Here is a 20,718-nt window from a genome sequence, read left to right as displayed (position 1 = left end):
CCTCTGAGAACAGCTTGTTTATTCACTCATTGAAAAAATAATAATTTCTGAGTTTGTATTACAAATTCATTAGTGTTTTAAATCTTAAAATTCCAAGTTTGGGCTTGTTCCCCAAAACTACAAACTGCCGCCTTTCAGGGGTCAAGGTTTTGACCCTTGAAACTTGCACTGTTCGAACATGTTGCATTTCACTACAAAAAAATTGATTGGTAAAGAACATGTCTAAACTGTTTTGATAGTTCTTATCTTTTCCCGAATGATTGACTTCACAATACCAGCTGGATAAAGTTTGGCTGCCGGCGCCTCTTTGCTCTCTCTGCTTGTTTGCACGTCTCCCGCTGCATCTGGACATTGAGCCTCCCAAACATCACGGTCTACAAACAAACAGCTGAGCACATTTAAAAGGAGATGTTTGTCTCCACATCTGTTTGCGAGTTTGTGTGTGTGATTTTCCCAACCTCAGCCCAGCATGTCGCAGCGACAAACAGGCAGTGAGGGGTCACAGCAGGGCGCTGCTGATTCGTCCGTGCTGTAGTCCGCTGTGGACACAGACTCGTCGCTGGCAATGTCCCATAATAACTCCTCCCTCCTTCGGGCGATCCTCTCCGCTACCGCCTGGTATTCAGGTGTTTCGACCTCCAGTGGTGTTTCCTCAGCCTCGTCGCGCTGCAGATCAAATATCAGCGGCGGGTCGTGGAGCTGCTGCCGTCCTGTTGCACCACCACAGGCCTCAGCCGCACCTGTAGAGGAACAAGTGTACGTGACTTCTTATCAGCCACTTTCACATTTACCACACTAAAACAAACACATTTATGTTTCCCTTGTATTATCTATTATCTGAGTTTTGAATATCTGATTTTGTGATCAACTGTAACATGGACCTAAAGGTGCAATATGTAAAGTTGGACATGTTTGTCATACCAAACAAACAGGAGCAGCATATCACCACAGTAGCTAACTGCTGCTAACTACATTCTGTTTATGACTGTATGCTTAGTTAGTCGTGTAGCTGTTGGTTTTTACACAACTGGGAAAGAGGTTTTCAGGCTTGGGGCTAGCTGGTTAGCACGCTAACATCAGTAGATATCTGTACAACACTAAACATTATTGCCTCACATTCTGCTGATAATTGTAGTTAATTTTAGAACGATTAGAGTGAGTTTTTAGAATGATTCCTTCACATTGCACCTTTAATATCTTACAGCACTACTGAGTCATACTTTTAATATTTAATTGAATTCTAAGATATCAAAATGTACACAGCAGGATGTTTCACTATGAAAATGAGGCTGCTGTCACATAGCCTCTGGAGTCATGCTCAGAGAATATGTGAACACGTGTGGTGGCATCACTGTCATCACTGTTGGAGAAGCATCTTTTTTCATTTTGCCAGATAAGTGCGTTAAATAACAGTCTTAAGATCGTGGACATGTGACCTGTGTTTGACCCATACCTGTGATGTAGAAAGCTTTGTGTTTCCCTGTTCTAACTGTCTGCAGGTCGCCAAACTTCCCTGCAGCACCGCTGTTAGGGTGGAAGAGAAACTACAGGAAAGCAGAAAAGAACTTGTGTCTACAACAACCAGCAGTGACAATATAGAGAATATAGATCAACAACAAGAAGTACGTAACTAGTACCTCATGACCATTCTGTTCACCATTCAGGAGGATGTTTGTGGCGTCAATGCCATCGTAACGTCTGTCCGATGGGGGAGTTACACCTGCCAGGGACAGGAGGGTTGGGAAGATGTCCATACCACTGCAGGAGGTGAGGAGGGGACAGTTTGGGTCCATTAAGATGAAGGTGCTTATGATCAACTTAGAAGTGATAATGATAATGAGAAGAAAAAAGAAAGAAAAGAGTATAGGGTAGAGTAGGGTATAATCATGTTTATTGTAGTCACAAAGTAAAACTGAGGCTGATGTCATTAGTTTTGAAAGTATTTAGTCATAAACTAGTGGAGAGACTAAAATTCTGACTTGATGACTGATGAAAATCGATTGTGATTGGGAAAGTGGAAGGGACAAGAACGTCAGTACAAAATTTCTTCCAACAGGTGTTGAGACATTTTACTAATGATGAGTCCTTATATAAACTTAAGGTCTAAAAAATAAATACATCCTTAAAGGGCCAATATGTAAGACTTTTGATTGAAAACACTTAATCAAGTCAAATGATCAAAAAAATGAATAAATAAAAGTATTGACATTATGATGTCTACGTACTGTGTACCAGAGATATTCACTGCACTTCTGAGAATAAAGTAGCCAATTCTTACATTTTGCACTTTTCAGGTGTATGAGGATTAATTTAAAACCACTGCTGCCTGTTGGTAAAATGAGAGCACCTGAGCAGGGCGGAGCTGGTGGTGTTAGCAGGGATCCTCCCAGGCCAATAAGCCACTGTTGGCACCCTGTGACCTCCCTCCCAGGTTGTCCGCTTAGCTGAGCCTCCACCTACCACACAGGCAAAAGATGACTTTAGGAATATGAGGTTTAACGTCAACGAAATGTGCCATTACTCTGTGTACTGTATCTTAACACATCACCCCAATCTTGACGCGTGCATGGAGGGAGTTGGATTTTCATACCTCTGCTGGTCTGCCACTTTCCCTTAAAAGGTCCTACACTTCCTGCAAACTGGCACTTCTGCTCCCAAGGACCATTGTCACCTAAACACAACACAAACATACTGTATTTAACTGTAATTGGGTCTTTTTCTGTAATTACACTAGTGTGGAAGTACAGGCTGACTAACCAGTGAACCAGACAAGAGTATTGTTTTTGTCTGCGTCATCCGAAGCACTCTTTACTGCGCCTACTAGGTCATCCATCTCTCGCAGGCTGGCAGCATACACTTCATCTGGGCGCACGCCAGTGGCGGAGAAATCCGGAGGAAGGTGAGGGGACAGGGGAACATGCATGTGAGCCAGCGCTACGTAGAGTAGATATGGCTGGCCTTGCTCCCTGCAGGCACAATTAAGACAACTTAAGACATATTTATGTCTCAGCAAATGTTTAATTCTTCTCTTTTTACAGTATTTTCAGAGATTTCAAGTTATAAACTACAAAAAAAGTAAATAAGTTTTTAAGTTATTGAAGTTCTAATCATGTTGGAAACAACATGTGGCATTCATAGGGTTTGTATGTGCACACTGAAGCAGGATTCCTACTTTAAAGTCTGTGTTGACATCCACTTTAGAAGGAATGTGAACTTTCCAGTTTCCTGGCAGATCTGGTCCACAGCATTAGTCACCCTAAATGATGTGAATGAAAGAAAGCCTGCATACTGCTGGGACTGTACAGCACATGACTAACAACCGCTGCACTGGTTCACATGACCCTGTACTATAGCATCTGTTTGCAAACTGCAGCCTGTGCAACAGGCTTACCGCCCTCCTATTTTCCTTTCAACACACTCGCACATAATATCTTACGGACGTCACATTTGGGGAATTTATATAGTGTCACATATACTTACTTACCAAACTCGCCAAACCCTAACCCTAACCTTAACCTTGCCCTAACCACTGACCTACAAATCAGCATTTTCTGGATTAAGAGTCAGCTTTTGTCCCCAGTTAACAGTCTTGAATCTGACGTGTGTTTCCAAAATTGGCACAAATCAGATCACGCACACAGTCTTGTATTTCCATCAGCATTCTCACCTCAATGCGGTAAAATAAACAAAAATGTAAACTTACAGTACTGTCTGGAATACACACAGATTATGCAGCTGTCTTGGTATTTATACAGAATAAGGACAGTAAGATCCACTGAACAGCTGATCTAAGGTTGGGTCAGGTACCCGCTTCTCACAGGCTTGATACTTTAAATTACATCATCTTTTTGGTATCAACAAATTGAAATAAAGCTCTATAAAACTCAGCTGCCTTCCTCCTTTTCAATCTCGAAAACCAAAAAAGAGCCACACCACAGCACTCAGGTGACATACTCCTTTATTTTATAGCAGACACACAAATAAGTGGTCAAACTACATCTCCCATTTCTAGACTGCAGCACTTCGTCATATCCCGGAAAGAGATAATGTGCATGCCAATGAAAGGCATTGAGCAACAGATGGTAACCAATTTTAGCTGTTAGCACTTGCCTCTGATTTACCTTTATGAGTATGAACTGAGCATAGAGGACGCCTTGATCTTTAACTCCATGATTATAATCTACAAAAGGAAGTTGTTTTTTGTCTGCCATGACCAGGTTACCAGTGTCTCACTTGACATGGGAGTATAAAGTAGAAGTGCCAAGTGGACTTTTTGAGACTTCTCCCACAGAGTGTTCGGGCTAGTGCTTGTTGACAAACACGTATAAATTTCCTCAGCTGTCTCTTCTGGACCAAATCACAGCTGAGTGCTAATGTTACACCCTCATGCACACGCTTTATGTAGAGAAAGCACACTTGAAAGTCTCACCGGCTGCCGAGTCGGTGGACAACACACAGGCGCAAAAGAGAAGCTTATTCTCTACAACACACAGGCTGCATAATGTGAGGATTAGCACAAGCCGTGCTCACACCCTTAAGGACTGTTCATTCACAGGGTATTTGCACTGCAACAGACTATCAACATCTGCTACAATTCAAACAGAAGTGTTCAGGTTTTTTTTTTTTTTTTAGCACACACTGCTCTGCTGCACTGTTCTGATTAACAGCTACATCTAGCGTGCTGTTTTTCTAGGTCATTTTATGCATATGTATGTTTGCACTATGACGCTGGAAAACATTTATATGATGGCGTAGACAATTGATTGTCAACCCTTCATACTTCCGGACCTATATTATGAACACACATACATTTTGTCACTTCATAGAATATGGGAAGGGGAGGCTGACTTGTATGATGAGTGATTGTGCCATTTAAATGGTTTCATAGCTGAACTGTACCTTGCATTTTGTATAATCCTGGTTGCAGCGGATTTGTATTGGTCTGCTAGTGTCCAAAGGTCGAGCGGCTGCTCCACAATACTGCTGTTTTCAATTAGAGGAAGGCCCACTTTGGAATAACAGCCTCCATGTCCACTCCTCTTCAGTCTAGACCATGAGAGCAATAGCATGAGAACAAAATAAATGTGTATTAACTTTATGTGCAGCTCCAAGTCTAGGAGAGAGGAGCTTCTGTTGCTGTGGGCTCTGGTCTTTTTACCTTTCAATATCTTTTACATGCAAAATAACCTATATAAAACACTGAAGGTCAGGAAAAATAAGTCTTCTTTAAGAAATGTCCATGTACATGTAGAAATAAATGTGTATAACAACATTTGTCAGTTGAGCAACTCTTATTATGATCATATTTGTTACAGTAGGAGAACAGAGCCACACCTGATTACTTGGGGTCCGGAAGAATCACAGGGAGGACACTGTGGCAAGTTGTACCCAGGAATGTCAGTACATCCCATGTCATTGCTGTAAGGAATTCCTAAGTAGTAGTCAAAACCTGCTCAAGAGACAATAAACATGGTGCAAATATGTGTATCAATACAACTGGAGCGAATTTTTGGCAACATAAGAAAATCTGCCAGCAGATAAAGCTGCATTATGTTTGGATTGTGCCATAAACTAGTATATTTTTTTCAACCAATAACACAGAATGTTTTGTCAATATAAGTAAGAAACTGAGCATGAAAGCTTGTGCTTCACTGTGGAAAAAGTAGTTTGACGTGATAACAACATACAGAATACTTACTGGTAGCACAAACAAAAACTAATTTTCCAATAATTAATATAGTCACTGTTTGGCATTTTCACTAGCCAAATTGGGGTTGGTGTCTACTGACTATGGAAAGACAGCCAAGCACATTTAAGAGCAGCCAGACTGTCTTCTCATATTTTGAGGCAACAATATCTAAAGGATAACTCCACCAACTGTTACCAGTGTGTCTGCAGGTCTTGGAGAATACTACTGCATATTTGAAAGAAGGTGGTATGAAGCCATCTGTGGGTGATGTTGGGTCCAGGTTTTGAAAAGCAGCCCTATTACACTGCTGGACTCATTATGGACAGTTGATCAAAGTCAAATGATCAACATTAATATGTTAGAAGAAGAGGTATCACCTTTTTATTTCACATCTGCCTACATTAACCACAATGCAACTTAGCTACTGAGTGACTTCACTGGAGGCAATTTATCAGACAACATGCAGCTTCCTCAGGAGCCACAATAGGCTTTACTGCACTCTTGACATAGCCAGTAGTACTTGTAAACACATTTTTATATGTAAAATTCAGAGTTTCCCTTTAATCACATATTTTTTATCGTTTCCTATCAATCTCCTACATTAAACTGGATATTTACCCCCATGCAACACAATGTATAAATGCATCAAATGAGTAGTCAAAACCCGCTCAAGAGACAATAAGCTTGAGCTTCCTTCAGTGTTTGCTTGGCTATAAAACATTGTTAATCTCTTGTTTACTTTTAGTCCAGTTTAAAAGGATTTTACCAGCAAAGACCTCAACAGTGTGAACTTACTGACACCAGTTTCCTTTTGCTAAAGCTTATACACCCATTTTAGTGTGTTTGTATCAGAACAAGAGATGACATGTCCGCTTGTTAATAAACAAAATACCATAGCAATGTGTTTAGTGACCCTGTAGTGCTTTTTCCACTGTATCAGCTGTACATCCCAGATGTACATCACTGTACATTAACAGGAAATTGCATGGGAGGAAATCTTGGTCGGTCGATGTTGGCTTTAAATTCCATAAATGTGGAACTTTAAGTGATAGTGAGCCTGCACAACCTCACAAATTCAATGGGATTTGAAGGCTGTGGGTATTTGAAGTGAGGTAGCGAAGGCAACAACTTGGGCACACACAAAAGGAATGAGTAAGGTACTGAAGGGTTAGTTATACATTGGGGGTGGGTGTTGAGTCAGCTGTGGGTGAAAAGCTGAGAAACCTGTCTGTCGTCTTGTAGGACACAGCTGCAGGGACGTGTGTGTAGTCTGTTCCCTGCAGCGAGGCCGATGGATTGGCTCACACGCTCGATGAGGATGGAATGACCTAGAAAAGCTTACTAACGCCACAACACTGTATTGAAAATACTCAGTGTTGTGCAACAGGAGAGTGTGTGTTAGCTCATTGCTTTAGGTGGCAACTACAAATATTTTTGTATATTTAAATTGTTTAAAAACCCTCAATTGTTAAATAAATGCAAAATGCACGCATTTTTTAGATTCGCATGATTGTACTGTAACCTTGGAGCTGTTAATATTTGGATTTGTCACTTGTGTGTGTACATAGCTCCAGGCGCGTCGTTAGACGTAGGCATTTGAGACTATAGCCCTGGATCTCTGTGCCTTAAAAAAGCCCCAGAGATTTTTATGTGGTTGCATATCAAACGGCCAGCAGCCACAAATGCAAAACTGTCACCAGGGCAAATTGGGCAGAAGTTGACCTGGCTTTCCTTATGGCATATGCCCATATATAATTTGTTGCAAATTGCAACCTCTGGGTTATTCTCTCCCCTTCTATGCATCACTGATATTGCCAGAGCCCGTCTATTAGCCTACTGTTTGGTACGATTGCAGCATTTTTAGTAGTTAATTGTTATGGATATATGGAGGTTCTTTGGAGAAAAAAGTTGCAGTCAGAGCAAGAAGACATGGAGAGTCAGTGGAGTGCAGGGATAACTTGCTTGCACAGATTCAGCAGTCCCGCCATGAATTCAACCTCTATATGGTCACCTTGACACTGGGGAGGCGCGTGTGTTAATTACTCTAATTTTAATTTCTAATTTTGCCCACTGTGGTAAATCAAATCTAAATTTTCGTTGTGGGTGTAGTCTGGGTGTGTAGTCTCTGTTAAATGATGATTATTTTATCTTAATACCCTACAAAGCCTACTGTAGGCCTAATGCAGATAGACAATGTGGCGCGCCACTTTCCTCAGAGGGTTTGCTGAGGTCTCAGATAACTTTATTTAATCTCACCTATATGTTTATAAAAGGTTGTTTTTGTACTATATGTTTATGAAAGGACACCAAATAGCAGAGCAAAACATGCTATAACTGGAGCAGAGTATTTTTAGCTCTTTTAAAAAGGGACAGTACACCCCTAATCATGTTTTGGTTTAAGTTGCAAGGTTTTGGAGGTAACAGGCCATAGAGATGTTTGCTCTGTCTTGACTATAACGAAACACAAGATGATGGCTGCAAAAAATACATTTGAAAAACTTGACAGGAGTGTCTCTTTCCAGACAACTTGATGCATTTACTCAAGATAATCCACAGACCTTGTTGAGAGCAGTTTCAGGTGGGAACTATCTAATTTCTAACAAACTACACCCACCAACTGTATCACTGCACTGAAGGAATCATGCATGGACAATGGCTTGCTAACCAAGTTAACATTAAAGCTTAGCTCATTATTGCTTACATCCCCCAACAAGCGGGAGCCTCTCGTCCATGAGTAGATCCACGTTCCTTCTATGACATTATAAGATAGAAAGAAAATAGTAATTCAGTTCAGTTTTTTTGGGCGAACGGTCACTATTAGATCAGGCTGAAACATTGAGGACTGACCTAAATGCACACACTTTTGAAAGGGTTTTAGGGGGATAAATATCAAACTCCCACTTGCCTCTTTTAATTGGACTATACAGTCCATTGTGGCCAAGATGCCATTTCCCGATCATGGCAGTGTAATATCCAGCCTTCCGCAGTAGCTGAGGTAGGATGACTTCAGAGAGAGGCAGACCGGCCACAGAGCCCACAGCAAAGTTATGAGTCACCCCGTTTCTGAGGCCATAGCGGCCTGTCAGGATGGCAGCACGGGATGGAGAACAAGTTGAGGCAGGAGAGTGGAAGTCTGTCAATCTGAGAAAGGTCATTTTTAAGAAGAAATGGCTCAGAGAGGGAGAGAGAATGGACAATATCCTGTTACTTATACTCAGGCAACCATTTATAACCTTACCCACGCAATCTCACTTTACCATGTCAGGAAGTGAAACATCATGCAACACAAAAATTGTTCCATTATGTTAGAAATGTCATGATTCCCATTAAATATCTGATGATAGAAGATGTTATTAAATGCGACATAACAGGCCGATGATTCATTTCTCTACCTTAGTCCTTGCTCGGCCATCAGGTTGAGGTAAGGTGTAAGGTTTGCCTTCTCTTCCGGCTGGTTAGAATCCAGGTCACCCCAGCCAATATCATCTGCCAGTATGACGATGAAATTAGGCTTCTCACTGGGATTTTTAACATTGGCTCCATGCTGGGAAATCATGTGGAGCAGCAGACCACACATCAGCATCCCAGAGAAAAGAACCAAGGAGAAAACTTCCGCCATTTTGTGTCAAAATCTGCAAAGGGTCACATAGGTTTCATTGAATCCCTTGCTGGCATTCCATTAACAGCATGGCATCCAAGCACACTTGTGAGTAAATAAATGTATACAAAGAAATACAAAAAAAGCAGCCAATGTACCTTAATACTAAAAAAAATTATGAGGTTACGGTCTTATTTTTGGACTTACAGTGCAACCATCACCACAAAAACCCTTTGTTATTTTTAGTGCAGTCTATAAATTTTTCAGGCTTTAAAAACACAACGCTATTAAATAAAATAGCTTGCCACAGATAAGACTAGACTACACAAACCCCAGATGACCAGATCCAGATACCATCAGCCTTACTTTCATTACCTTCATATAGTGGTCTGTAGAACGAGTCTAAAGACCACTGGTGTCATTCTATAGCCATCAGATTCTGAAATCAATGCTTAACCTCATAAATCTATAATATATATATATATATATATATATATATATATATATATATATATATATATATATATATATATATATATATATATATATATATATATATATATATATATATATATATATATATATATACACACATACATACATACATACATACATACAATAACTTTAGGCAATGTTTTTTGACATTTTGTAGATAATTAAGTAATTATGTATTTCATTAAAAAAAAAAAAAAAATACCACTTGGCCACTTACAGCTTGAAGCCACAACAACAACCATCCGCAGATTCAGTCTCCCACACCCTCAGATGACCTCCCCCAGACAACCCCATGCACCCCACAGTTAGGCAGGGCAGTGGGGGAGTCCACCGACCGCTCCGGGCGAGGAGAACTGGCTGTAACCAGATCCCTCTTAACCCTTCTCAGCCCCCCTCACCCGTCTGGGAGCGGGGGGTGGCCATGAATGCGAGCCAGTGTGAGACAGCATGTTTGTCAGTGTGTCTCCATGTGTGTGTCTATGAGGATATATATGCCCGCCACAGACCGTGCGGAGGACATGTGGATGTAAAGTTGCCTCTTTGACTGAGGCGGCGGGACTAGAGGAGCAACAGACGAGCAAAGCAAGGGAGGCACATCCGCCCGAAACTAGCAACACACAGGTGAGACACACGGCTCAAATACACGTTAATACACCGTATTGCTCACGTAAATCAACTGTTTATCCGAGGACACGTCTCCAGTACGTCTTGAACTAAACCAAGAGCCCAAAGAAGCCACACACGAGTACTTACAACGTGTTTTTAGCAGTTATTAAAGTCACATTGTCCACCGACCGCATGAGCCGCCGCCGGGAGCGTTGCGTCAGCCGGGTTTCCAAACAGATGGCTCCCACTACTCATCAGTATCCCCTCCCATCCCGCTTAATTCAAAACGGTTAAAAAAAAACAGTTCCTCTAAAAGACTTTTTTTTTTCCACAGGTCAAGGCACTAAAAGCAAACAAAACGTGTCTTGTGTGTTTTAAAATCGTGAATAATCCAGTTATCATCTACAAATCAAGGTGTATCCCGTAACAGGACAGGAAGTGATTTTCAGTTTAATAGCTAGAACGAAAAACAAAAAGAGGGATTAGCCTATCATGTTTTTTTTCTTCTTCTGACAGTTAGTTAATAAAGAACACTGTGATAAAACACTTACACGTACAATATGTAAGAACTGTGGTCCAAAACGTGCCAACATGGACAGACGACAGACGGTGAAGACATAAATTAAATGGACTGAAGCTACGATGTCCACGTTGGCCGTTACCATGGTGGCATGCTCTCCCCTGTTTGTTTACAACATAGACTGGACTGGTGGCCTCTTTGTTGGTTACAGAAAAACCTGGCATAACAAAGCAAACCAAATGTAGTAAACATTTTGAAAGAATCAAATTAAAGGTATTAATTGTTGTTGTTGGCAAAATTGAAGTTGTCGCTATTGACATGTATGATTCCAGTGAATAATTTCCAGCGAGAATCTTGCTGTCAACAATTGGAGAGTGTTTTTTTACAGAGGAGTACAGAGGACTGTGGTGTACAGAGGCAGATGTGTGTGAGCCAAAGCCTCACACACATCTGCAGCCTGGCAGCACACATAAGATCTATATGATCAGCACAGTTTTGAGGTGGACAGCCAGGGTTAGTGTCGAAATGCAGTGTCAGACTAATTTGGGAATCTAGTCACACAAAAATGTGTGTTGTGAAGCCTCGGTGACCTTTGACCACCAGACTCTATTCAGTTGGATGATTGAGGACTGTTTGACAATTATCAGTTTAATGATCAAATCACACCTTAAACTATATATTTTTAAACCTAATATCTATTATGTTGTTGCTTAGTTTTAGAGCTCAATGTATCCGGTTTAGAAATAAGGATTTATTGCTTCAAACAGTGCAAACAGGTAGACAATATGTGCATAAATGTGATTTTATGTGCCTTGATTTCATGGTGTTGATGAAGGAGCCACTGTCTGCAGAATTATTTTTGTAGAGTAACACTATGTTTAAGACTTTAAAGTAAAATGGCTCAAAGAGACAAATTTAAATACAGTTGTGTAACATTTTAACATATCATACCTAGAATCATGGCCACTAAGTATTTATCATGATCTACTAAAACTATACGAGCTGCCGATGCTGCACCCAGTGTACTTTAGCTTTAATAATTGATTAGGCCCGACCTTGTGCAAAGAGGAGCTGCACCTAAACAACTGCTGCCTTTTCCTCCTTTACCATGTTTGGTCACTGCACAGACAGTGTTTGTACCTTCAACAGCAGCCTGGTAAGGTAACGATGCACCGAAGCTGTTCATTTAAATGGCAAGTTGCTAAGCAAAGAGGAATATAAGAGGAAATACAATAACATGCTTACTAGTCAGGCAGCATTTTCAAGTCAGCTGCTCTCTCCAACGTGACGGTATGAGCAGGTTAACCACACTAACATGCCATTTCTCTGATTATAAGGAGAAGCCAGCGGTAACACAGGACTGACATATAAGTGATGTTTGTTTGGATACATTTTGACGTCACATTTCCACTCACATTACAGGCGCATGCACACACACACCCAGTGTAGAGGAAATGAGTGAAGGGGCTTCCACACATGCTACAGTGCCTAACGAGCAGTGTTGGGGTGCCTTTGAGCAAGGCACCTCAGCAATGGCCAGGGTGTGAACTAGCATTCTCCAACTGCCAGTCCACATTGTACTTTTTTGGTCCGAGTGGGACTTGAACCAGTGACCTTCAAGTCCCCAAGCCAAGTCCCTATGGACTGATCATCAACCATTCACTAAAAACATAATTTCTCTTAACAGGGCATGGCACTGTGTGGAGTCAAGGGACCACGCTTCTTGGGGCCCAATGTGTACACAGAGGCCCCTGATGGAGGCTGGGGATGGGCAGTGGCTGTGGCCTTCTTCCTGGTGGAGGTTTTCACCTACGGTACCATCAAGAGCTTCGGCATCTTCCTCCAGGACCTGATGGAGGAGTACGGGGAGACCAACAGTCGGGTCTCCTGGATCATTTCCATCTGCGTGTTTGTCATGACCTTCAATGGTGAGTACAGCTGATGAGGTTGAGTTAATGGCACCTGACAAAACACAATAAAGTACAGACTGTAGCCAAAATAATGAAATAATGAAAGTCTGTTCTCAATGGTTCCTCAGGTCCTCTCTCCTCTGTGATGACTAACCGCTTTGGGTTCCAACTTGTTGTCATGCTTGGAGGATTACTTGTTTCTGCTGGTACCATAGCCACCAGCTTTACCATCTCTGTCAATCAAATGTACATCACCTATGGACTGGTCGCAGGTATTTAATTGCTTTCTTCTTCCTCTCTGAGCATCACATAATGTTCTTTGAATTTGTGTCTTAGCAGCTTGTGTAGCTAAATCAAACTTGCATCTTTTCCACTGTGTAGGTATTGGGTACTGCCTGACCTTCCTGCCCACTGTGACCATCCTCTCCCAGTACTTTAACCATCGTCGGGCTCTAGTTACAGCTGTGGCTTCCACTGGAGAGTCCCTGTCCATGTTCGCCCTGGCACCAGGTGAATGGGTTTTTGTGGCAGGAAAAAGTACTGCACTTCAATAACTTAAAAGGATCACTGTAACCTTCATACACGCTCTAGGTTTCATACTGTCCAGACAGAAAGATTATAAGGCCTTGTCTCCGTGTCTTGAGATATGCTTGTTTTGGGTAACTGGTACGGATGTGACTCTGTTGTTGAGATAGCTAAGAAGTGTTGCTTTCTGGGCAGTAATGAATTAAATACATTCATATTCAAGACAACAAAGTTTTTTTTTCTTCATCAAAATGAAGACTGACTTGAAATTACTTGCTTTTTAATTATCCTATTTTTTCTATTCTTATATGTTCTTGAGTTTGTGATTCTTTGGACAGGACTTTACACAGGACTTGTGTATCTTATGTATTGACTACTAAAGAAAATGCTTAGAGAAACACAGGCAGGTCAGATTTAAGAAATTAAGCCTTTAAAAATAGCTTTAACAAACACCAACTACATGTTTAGCCTTTGAACAAATGTTTTCCTGTTTGCAATAATTTACTGAAAGGGGCATTATTGAATAATTTGCCACCCGTTGAATTAATTTGTTAAAAACAAATGGGGGTTGCCATTTCATCTCAAGTAACAGCTAATTGCTATTATCTGTAGCTGCTGTTAGCTATTTAGCTCATTCAGCAGATCATCTATTAGTCCAGACTGGGAGTGTTGGTTTTTACACTGCTGGCCCAGGACCTGTGGACAGATACAGGACAGGGCTTGCTGGTTAGCATGCTAACTTCAGTAGATGTCTCTGCAAAACAATATATTGACATAATATCAGAATGGTTCTTCGCCTTCTGTAGATAGTTCTAATTACTTTTAAAATGTTTTCAGCAAAAGTGTTTGCATATTGCATGTTTAATTTGTTAAAGTTAAATAAAGTTAAATTAAAATGTAAATAAATATAATAATAAAAAGTTGGTCTAGAGCGCTGCTTAATGCCAGCAATTGCAAAGAAAACCAACAATGAAGGGATCCTACAAACAAGTACAAACTTCCAGCATATATTCCAAGCATAAAACTATGAAAAACATGCTTTAGTACCACTTAGACATGCTTTTTCCTTAACATGAACACCCACACAAACCACCCTGCTGCTGTAAACACTCATTTGAGTGTGGCTGAAAAAAAGTCCCCAACAAATTAACTTTTTAGTTCCGTTTGTGTAATCTATAACAAACACTAAAGTGGCAAGCTGTTCTGGGAAGTAATTTAGCCTATACATTTATGGTCTGTTTTTAAAGAGTCACACCCATCATGGGAAACAATTGGGATGGGCTAAGAGCCTAGACAAACCAGAACATGGTTGTTTTAGTCTTTTTTCATTGGACTTGTTGACAATAACACAACAACGCATGGAACACTGAAGTCATGTCCATAGTTTCTTTCATGTCATTTTCCACAATAGTCTTTATCCAAGTGAGATTGTGTACACACCAAACTTAAAACCACATTATGCAGCTTTACTGACTCACTACATACCCCTTCTTGCCCTCTCAGCCTTTTCTGCACTAAGGAACCATATTGGCTGGCGACACACCATGGCAGTGATAGGAGCTCTGCAAAGCATCATCATCATCTGTGGTGCTCTTCTGCGGCCAATCATCATCAAACCCAGAGCGACTCATATGGCGGAGACTGATAGATTGTCCTCAAAGGAACTGGAGGCACTAAGTTCACAGGAGAACTTAGAAAGCACAAACCACGCAGACTCTTTGACAGGTAATACCTCACATGGACAGAATACCTCCCACAGTCTGGATAATGAGCTCACCAGAGGCTCTGTGAGCACTGGAGACTCTGGTGTCCAGTCTTTGAAGGAAACGGAGGAAAAGACTTTGCTGGAAAAAGAAAAACAGACATCTGTGGAAAACAGTGTGACAGAGTTAAAAGAGTCTGAGACAGACGATAAACAGAACACAGATGCAGAGAAACAGGTGATGAAAGATCAACTTAAATCAGACGATGAAAAGCTATCTGCAAAGAAACTTCTAGATTTCTCCATCCTCAAAGAGTGCAGCTTCATCCTCTACTCTATGTTCGGACTGTTCGCCACACTCGGCTTCTTTGCCCCTCAACTCTACATCATCGAGCTGAGTGTGAGTCGAGGGGTGGAGCGGGACCGCGCAGCCTACATGCTTTCTATCATGGCTGTGTCTGAAATCTTGGGCCGCTTCGCCATCGGTTGGATCCTAACAAGGAGGCAGCTCATGAAAAGGAAGCTGCTTGTGCTTCTGGCATGTGTCATTGCAATGACCGCAGATCTGGTGGGATTTACCTTGGTCACGGAGTTCTACGGCCTGGCTGTATGCTGTGCTTTGTATGGGTTCTTAATGGGAACACTAGCATGCACTCACATCCCCATCCTGGCTGAAGATGACGTGGTGGGCATAGAGAGGATGTCTTCAGCTGCTGGTGTCTATGTGTTCATACAAAGCTTTGCTGGGCTGGCTGGACCCCCCCTTGGTGGTAAGTGTTTTCTTGCAGTGACAAGTTTTCAGTTCTTTTAATCAAAATCAAAGCTTAAAAACAAAGCGCTAGAGATGAAGAAGTAATTCGAGACGGGCACACAACCATGCAATGCATAAATGCTGCTCTGAAGTCTAGTTTGAATATACAGTGAGATTTAAAGTGCTACTCTATTTTCTTTAGGACTGGAATTCTATAAATTTTGGGGATTCGGTGCAGTAGCTGCTGAGATATCCTCCACTTCAGTCCTTATAGTATTCACATAGAAAGCAGGATGAATTGTTGCCACACATTACTCAAAACAAAATACTTGACTGTACTTTGAAGGTGAACTTGCAAGCAGCAGTACTCTCATGAAATTCATGAAGTAAAGTACATTTCCACTCCACATCCAGTCAGCAGTTAACATTACAAAACATAAACACACAACAGTGAAGGTCAGAAGGTGCTCTGCCTCTGACTCCCTGCGACCCTCCCCACACAACACTCAACAAAACATTTTTCACTCAAGTCAAATACTTTCAACCATTACATACCATTAGTCTAAGACTTTCTCCAACACAGGATCTTTTGTTTCCTATGGCAACTCAGTAGCTTCTTGCATTAGACCCTTCCTGTCACATTTTGTTGTGCAAGCTTTACACAAGAAAACGTGTAGTCTCCAAATTTTCTCAGAGCCCTAGAAGACATTATATAATTGTTTACACAGGACTGCTCTCCTGATAACAAGTGAATTATATGTGCAAAATTGTTGGAATACCCTTTAATGCTTCCTTTTAATCCTTTTCTGTCCTCTACCAGGCTTGCTGGTGGATGTGACTCAAAACTACGGAGCTGCCTTCTACTCTTGTGCAATCGGCATGGCAGTCAGTGCCGTGTTCTTAGGTTTGGTAAGACCTGCAAAGAGAGGATTACTCTGCAGGAGAAGGAACTCAAAACACCCTGAAAACATACATCAAAGAACAGAGAACTCTGTGGAACAGAGTGCAGTATGTGAACAGAACAAAAGAACGGAAAGTCCTCAAGATTGCTCTGAAGTAGATGACAACTTGGCCTGCAACCAAGTGGATGCCACAAGAGACAGTGAGGAGGTTATAAGTTTTGCTTGAGCTGATAACGATAGGGTAAGGGTGATAAAAGAGTCAAGCCTTATGAAGGTAAAAGGCTATCTAAGGACAACTGCTGGCAAGTGCAAAAGTGTCATGAGTACAATGAAAACAAAGACCAATAATAAGTGTTGAGTGTATATGATCTGTCATTGTAGATCTGAGCTCTGGGAGCAAGATCTTTTGGACCACAATATGTATGTGCCAATGCTACCTTACATAACTTGCATACTAAACATTGTTTTTTAGTACTGTTAAAAGAGTACTATTAAATCAGCTTTAAGTGAGTAAACTTTTGATATGGCCATGCTTTAAAGGACAATTTTGTGAGACGTGGAAGTATGGATGTGTTCAAAGTGAAACAAACCTTTAGTGGACATGCCTCAGTTTTAGATATTCCACAACACTGATACTTGATGAACTAATTGCCAGCTGGTGATCAATACTGCAATGATAACCGGAGACACTGTGACACAAATGTAACTGCATAACAATAAATTGCACAGATTCTGTAACACGTGTTATAGAAAATACATAAAGCTCAGGAGATAACGTGTGTGATTGAAAGTGTTTTTTTTAATCAAACTGTTTCCAGGCTGATGATGTGCTATTATGTGTGAGGGGATGTCAGACAAATATACAAATAAATACAAACTATTTTTGTATGGAAAATTTGTTCAATCGCAATAAACCAACAGAGTGATTTGAACTTCTCAATCAGAAGTAATGTTTTATTTATTTATTTATTTTTTAAATAGTGTTGCTTTGTCCATTAAAAACATTTTATGTACATTTTGCATCTTTCACTTTGTTAAAGCAAGGTTGTGTCTAAAAATTAATATACATCTTACAGTCCAGATATATCATCCAGTATGTATAACATTGTGTGTACCACTCAACAAAATTAAGATTCTGTTTTCTAATCAAACCGTAGCAGAAAGTGGTACTAAAGTTGATCTTTTCTCTAGTATGTCCAGGCACTTGCAGAGCCACAGTGCAGATGTGTGAAAGGCTTCAGTGGGTTTGGGATAGTGCGGCACAGACTGACAGGCAGATGCCTCCTCTGGTCTGGATGTTTGACTCTGATCCTCCTCAATCCAGTGCAGTAAGGCCTATTGAACACAGCAACAACATTCAATTATGGGAAATTATTGGAAAAAACAGATGCTTCTTTGTAAAGGAGATCACATGTCAGAATGAATTACTTCAGTGTAATTAACTTGCCACAGTCACAAGTATCGGTGCGAAACAAAATAAATTCTCAGAAAAAAGTTGTAACACTCACTGGAACTGAAGCATAAATATAATTCCGGTTAGAATTCCCTGTCATTGTGAACCAGTCTGATTTTTGTTGACAAAAATAGTTTTATCTTTTACCTGGTATCTTTCAGCTATTTTGAAGCCAATGGCGACCTGTAGCTTGCGAAGGCAGATGGGACAGAAATCCAGGGGCCTGCGATCAGACTCCTCGAGGTGGTTGGAACCCTGCATGACACAGTTCAACCACTGGCAATGCTTCACTCCAAACATATGGCCGATCTCATGGGTCATCGTCTGGAAAATAAATATTTAACATGAGGTTTTGCTGATAACAAAAAGATAACAGGAGTATTGACAGTTTAATCATGAAATGATGACAATAAAGGGAAGAAGGACCTTTGGCTGGACCACTAAGAGGTTCATAGTACCAAAATTGAGTGAGTGGAGGAGCAAGATTGTTAGAAACCTTGCAGGATCGAAGCAACAGGGTGCTGGTGATGGGTGGAGTGTAGTAACCATCAAACACAGAGTAGTCTCCCTGCTTTGGCAGAAGTTGTTTCTTTAGCCTCCCAGCATAAGTTCTGCTGTAGAAGTTGTCATCATACCTCGCAAAGCTGAAAACACCCATTCCTGCAATGGTGATGACACAGGCAATGAAATGGATTGTATGTAAATGACTTTGGCACCACCTGGTGGCAACTCAACCACATCACACCATCAGGCAGCGGTAGCACTGACGATCATAAATAAAGCCATGTTTACTGATTCTCTTTGTGCATGTCCTGAACATATCACATTGTTTTCAATATCAGATTTAGTCTGTGTTGATACTCAGTGGAGTATTACTATTAAGTGTATTAGCACCTATCCTTAATAATCACAGATAAAGTAGCATTTTCTTAGTTAAGGCAATGAAGTAAAATCTCACCCATACTAAGAGAGGCCTGTCCAAAGACAAAGTTCCAGGAGTCTTTAGGGTAGAGGTCAATCATTGTGATTCCAACAATGCAAAAAGCATCCTTTGGTTTCCTGTTCCCCAGGAATCGTAGCAAGTCACCTACATTTCAAGAGAAGAAAATAATGGCAGATCCAGTTGGAGATCAATGTATTGTACCGCTAACACTCCTGCAGCTCCAAATGTAAATTAGCCACCCAGGCCCTAAGACTTGCCCGAGGTACTTACCAGTGAGGATCTGCAGGTTATACGAGTGGCTGTTAATTCTGAAGGAGCATCCTGTTTCAGCTACAGTTACCACCGGCAGTAGCTTGACAGAAAGTCCATGGAAGAAAGCCTGACAGTAGTCTCTGAGCCACTCAACATACTGGTCTGTCCTTGCCCCCGCCTCCCCAAACGAACCTACAGGAAACACAGTGTAGAATTAAGGCCAGCAAACCGTGTATCCCATGCTGCATGAGTCCAAAAAAACAACTACGTATTTTCATAGTTTGGGTAATTGGTGACATGTTTACTGTGGTGGTCATGGGTACATGGCATGGAGAAATGTCAACTACGCATGTCTTGTCCTTAAGAAATATATCTATCAGCACCACTCCCACACTCTGGACCGAAGATTACAGAGGCTCTAGCCACACAACACACAAATATACTCACCTATGGTTTGAATATAAATTGTATTGTGACTCGCATTAGGGGTCTTGCGGTAAGGGTCTCTGTAGAAGCTCTCAAAGTCTTGAGGCTCCTCAGGGTGAGCGGGGATCCAGTCTGAGTCAGAGTGCACTGTGATGGGCTGGAAAAGTGAACCCGGCTGCCCTGGGTGGAACCCTTCCTCCAGCAGTTGCCTTTCAACTTTTGTGTACCTGCTGTAAAGTTTAACCAAATCTTGACGACTGGAGACCAAAGCTGTTTGCAGCGTCTCGGCAGAGTGCTGGATCACCTTCATCTGCGGGAGAGACAACCATCATCAGCAAGGTGACATTTTCAACACAGCTTTGATAGCATTTCTTCTACTTGCCACAGTTTCACTTACATATCTGAACCCCCTATGGATGCTTATGAAAAAAATGTATTCAAAAGAATTATAGAGGACTAAATGTATCCTAGTTATCTTGACTCTATAGAAGTCAACTCGAAGGCTGTTAGCAAAGCAAGTCTATGTGACAGAAAATACTGGACAGGTTACAAGCCCACATAATGGATGGAAATATGATTTATAAAACAATAAACTGCAGTACATTGAGGATATTCAAAGTAGCAGAAGTGTGTCAGTAGATAATGTTACACAAACCTGCCTGGAAATACACCACTGATCTACTTCACATACACCACGGAATAAATATTAGGCAGCTAGTAGAATTTGTTGTGAGCTTTCCAAACTCCACGACATACAAAACACGGTGCGACACGTCCGTTCGACAACAAAACACTAAACCCTATCAATTCATGTCTTTAAGAACAAATGCGTCGGCTTATTCGTTGGTAAAAAATGATTAAAAATCGAGTGCAGACATGAAGTTCGCCATAATGTTGATACCGGAAGCCGTTTCAGCTCCCTGCTGATGACGTCAGGTAAACAGAG

The 20,718-nt window shown here is 41.2% G+C and overlaps 3 protein-coding genes and 1 long non-coding RNA gene across 12 annotated transcripts; 1 reads left to right on the top strand and 3 right to left on the bottom strand.

The window, feature by feature from the left end:
- Position 1: 1 nt before the first annotated feature.
- On the bottom strand, positions 2–11,086 carry arsg (arylsulfatase G). 6 transcript variants are annotated; one of them, XM_037080476.1, is made up of 11 exons: positions 10,946–11,086; positions 9,082–9,321; positions 8,595–8,830; positions 5,335–5,449; positions 4,900–5,046; positions 2,758–2,966; positions 2,591–2,671; positions 2,348–2,456; positions 1,638–1,758; positions 1,454–1,544; positions 2–740 (listed from the first exon to the last, which is right to left on the bottom strand). In XM_037080476.1, the coding sequence occupies exons 2-11, from the start codon at positions 9,306–9,308 to the stop codon at positions 460–462; spliced, it is 1,617 nt and encodes a 538-aa protein (XP_036936371.1). In that variant the 5' UTR covers positions 9,309–9,321; positions 10,946–11,086; the 3' UTR covers positions 2–459. The 6 variants fall into 6 exon arrangements, with proteins under 6 accessions (XP_036936371.1, XP_036936369.1, XP_036936366.1 ...); XM_037080474.1 differs by having other exon boundaries at positions 10,940–11,083; XM_037080471.1 differs by having other exon boundaries at positions 9,082–9,233; positions 10,940–11,068.
- LOC119009333 (monocarboxylate transporter 7-like) lies at positions 10,138–17,630 on the top strand. Its single transcript, XM_037080470.1, has 6 exons — positions 10,138–10,403; positions 12,596–12,836; positions 12,947–13,090; positions 13,200–13,328; positions 14,847–15,815; positions 16,617–17,630. The coding sequence occupies exons 2-6, from the start codon at positions 12,599–12,601 to the stop codon at positions 16,922–16,924; spliced, it is 1,788 nt and encodes a 595-aa protein (XP_036936365.1). The 5' UTR covers positions 10,138–10,403; positions 12,596–12,598; the 3' UTR covers positions 16,925–17,630.
- On the bottom strand, positions 13,341–16,712 carry LOC119009338. 2 transcript variants are annotated; one of them, XR_005071693.1, is made up of 6 exons: positions 16,576–16,712; positions 16,352–16,494; positions 15,625–15,849; positions 15,121–15,209; positions 14,829–15,016; positions 13,341–14,039 (listed from the first exon to the last, which is right to left on the bottom strand). It is a non-coding gene; the product is annotated as an uncharacterized LOC119009338 (long non-coding RNA). The 2 variants fall into 2 exon arrangements; XR_005071694.1 differs by having other exon boundaries at positions 15,625–15,826.
- Positions 17,622–20,676, bottom strand: LOC119009336 (archaemetzincin-2). Of its 3 annotated transcripts, XM_037080480.1 has the most exons (8): positions 20,428–20,676; positions 20,170–20,191; positions 19,794–20,082; positions 19,365–19,538; positions 19,110–19,238; positions 18,648–18,811; positions 18,299–18,475; positions 17,622–18,033 (listed from the first exon to the last, which is right to left on the bottom strand). In XM_037080480.1, exons 3-8 carry the CDS (start codon positions 20,080–20,082, stop codon positions 17,845–17,847), a joined length of 1,122 nt encoding a protein of 373 aa, XP_036936375.1. In that variant the 5' UTR covers positions 20,170–20,191; positions 20,428–20,676; the 3' UTR covers positions 17,622–17,844. The 3 variants fall into 3 exon arrangements, with proteins under 3 accessions (XP_036936375.1, XP_036936376.1, XP_036936374.1); XM_037080481.1 differs by lacking the exon at positions 20,170–20,191 and having other exon boundaries at positions 20,432–20,676; XM_037080479.1 differs by lacking the exon at positions 20,170–20,191 and having other exon boundaries at positions 20,428–20,675.
- Positions 20,677–20,718: the final 42 nt, after the last annotated feature.

The sequence above is a fragment of the Acanthopagrus latus genome, chromosome 20, assembly GCF_904848185.1.
Source record: "Acanthopagrus latus isolate v.2019 chromosome 20, fAcaLat1.1, whole genome shotgun sequence".
NCBI classification, from domain to species: Eukaryota; Metazoa; Chordata; class Actinopteri; order Spariformes; family Sparidae; genus Acanthopagrus; species Acanthopagrus latus.
The sequence above is the reverse complement of the archived record's forward strand: the minus strand, read 5'-3'. Positions and strand labels throughout refer to the sequence as shown.

Coding starts and splice junctions, on each gene's coding strand:
- LOC119009333 (XM_037080470.1), top strand. CDS start 12,599: ATGGCACTGTGTGGAGTCAAGGGACCACGCTTCTTGGGGCCCAATGTG. Junction 12,837..12,946: donor GTTTGTCATGACCTTCAATG/GTGAGTACAGCT, acceptor ATGGTTCCTCAG/GTCCTCTCTCCTCTGTGATG. Junction 13,329..14,846: donor CATGTTCGCCCTGGCACCAG/GTGAATGGGTTT, acceptor TTGCCCTCTCAG/CCTTTTCTGCACTAAGGAAC.
- LOC119009336 (XM_037080480.1), bottom strand. CDS start 20,082: ATGAAGGTGATCCAGCACTCTGCCGAGACGCTGCAAACAGCTTTGGTC. Junction 19,539..19,793: donor AATTTATATTCAAACCATAG/GTGAGTATATTT, acceptor TGTTTCCTGTAG/GTTCGTTTGGGGAGGCGGGG. Junction 19,239..19,364: donor TAACCTGCAGATCCTCACTG/GTAAGTACCTCG, acceptor CTTGAAATGTAG/GTGACTTGCTACGATTCCTG.
- arsg (XM_037080471.1), bottom strand. CDS start 11,053: ATGGTAACGGCCAACGTGGACATCGTAGCTTCAGTCCATTTAATTTAT. Junction 9,234..10,939: donor AGTTCTTACATATTGTACGT/GTAAGTGTTTTA, acceptor ATGATTTCCCAG/CATGGAGCCAATGTTAAAAA. Junction 2,967..4,899: donor AGGATTATACAAAATGCAAG/GTACAGTTCAGC, acceptor TTGTGCCTGCAG/GGAGCAAGGCCAGCCATATC.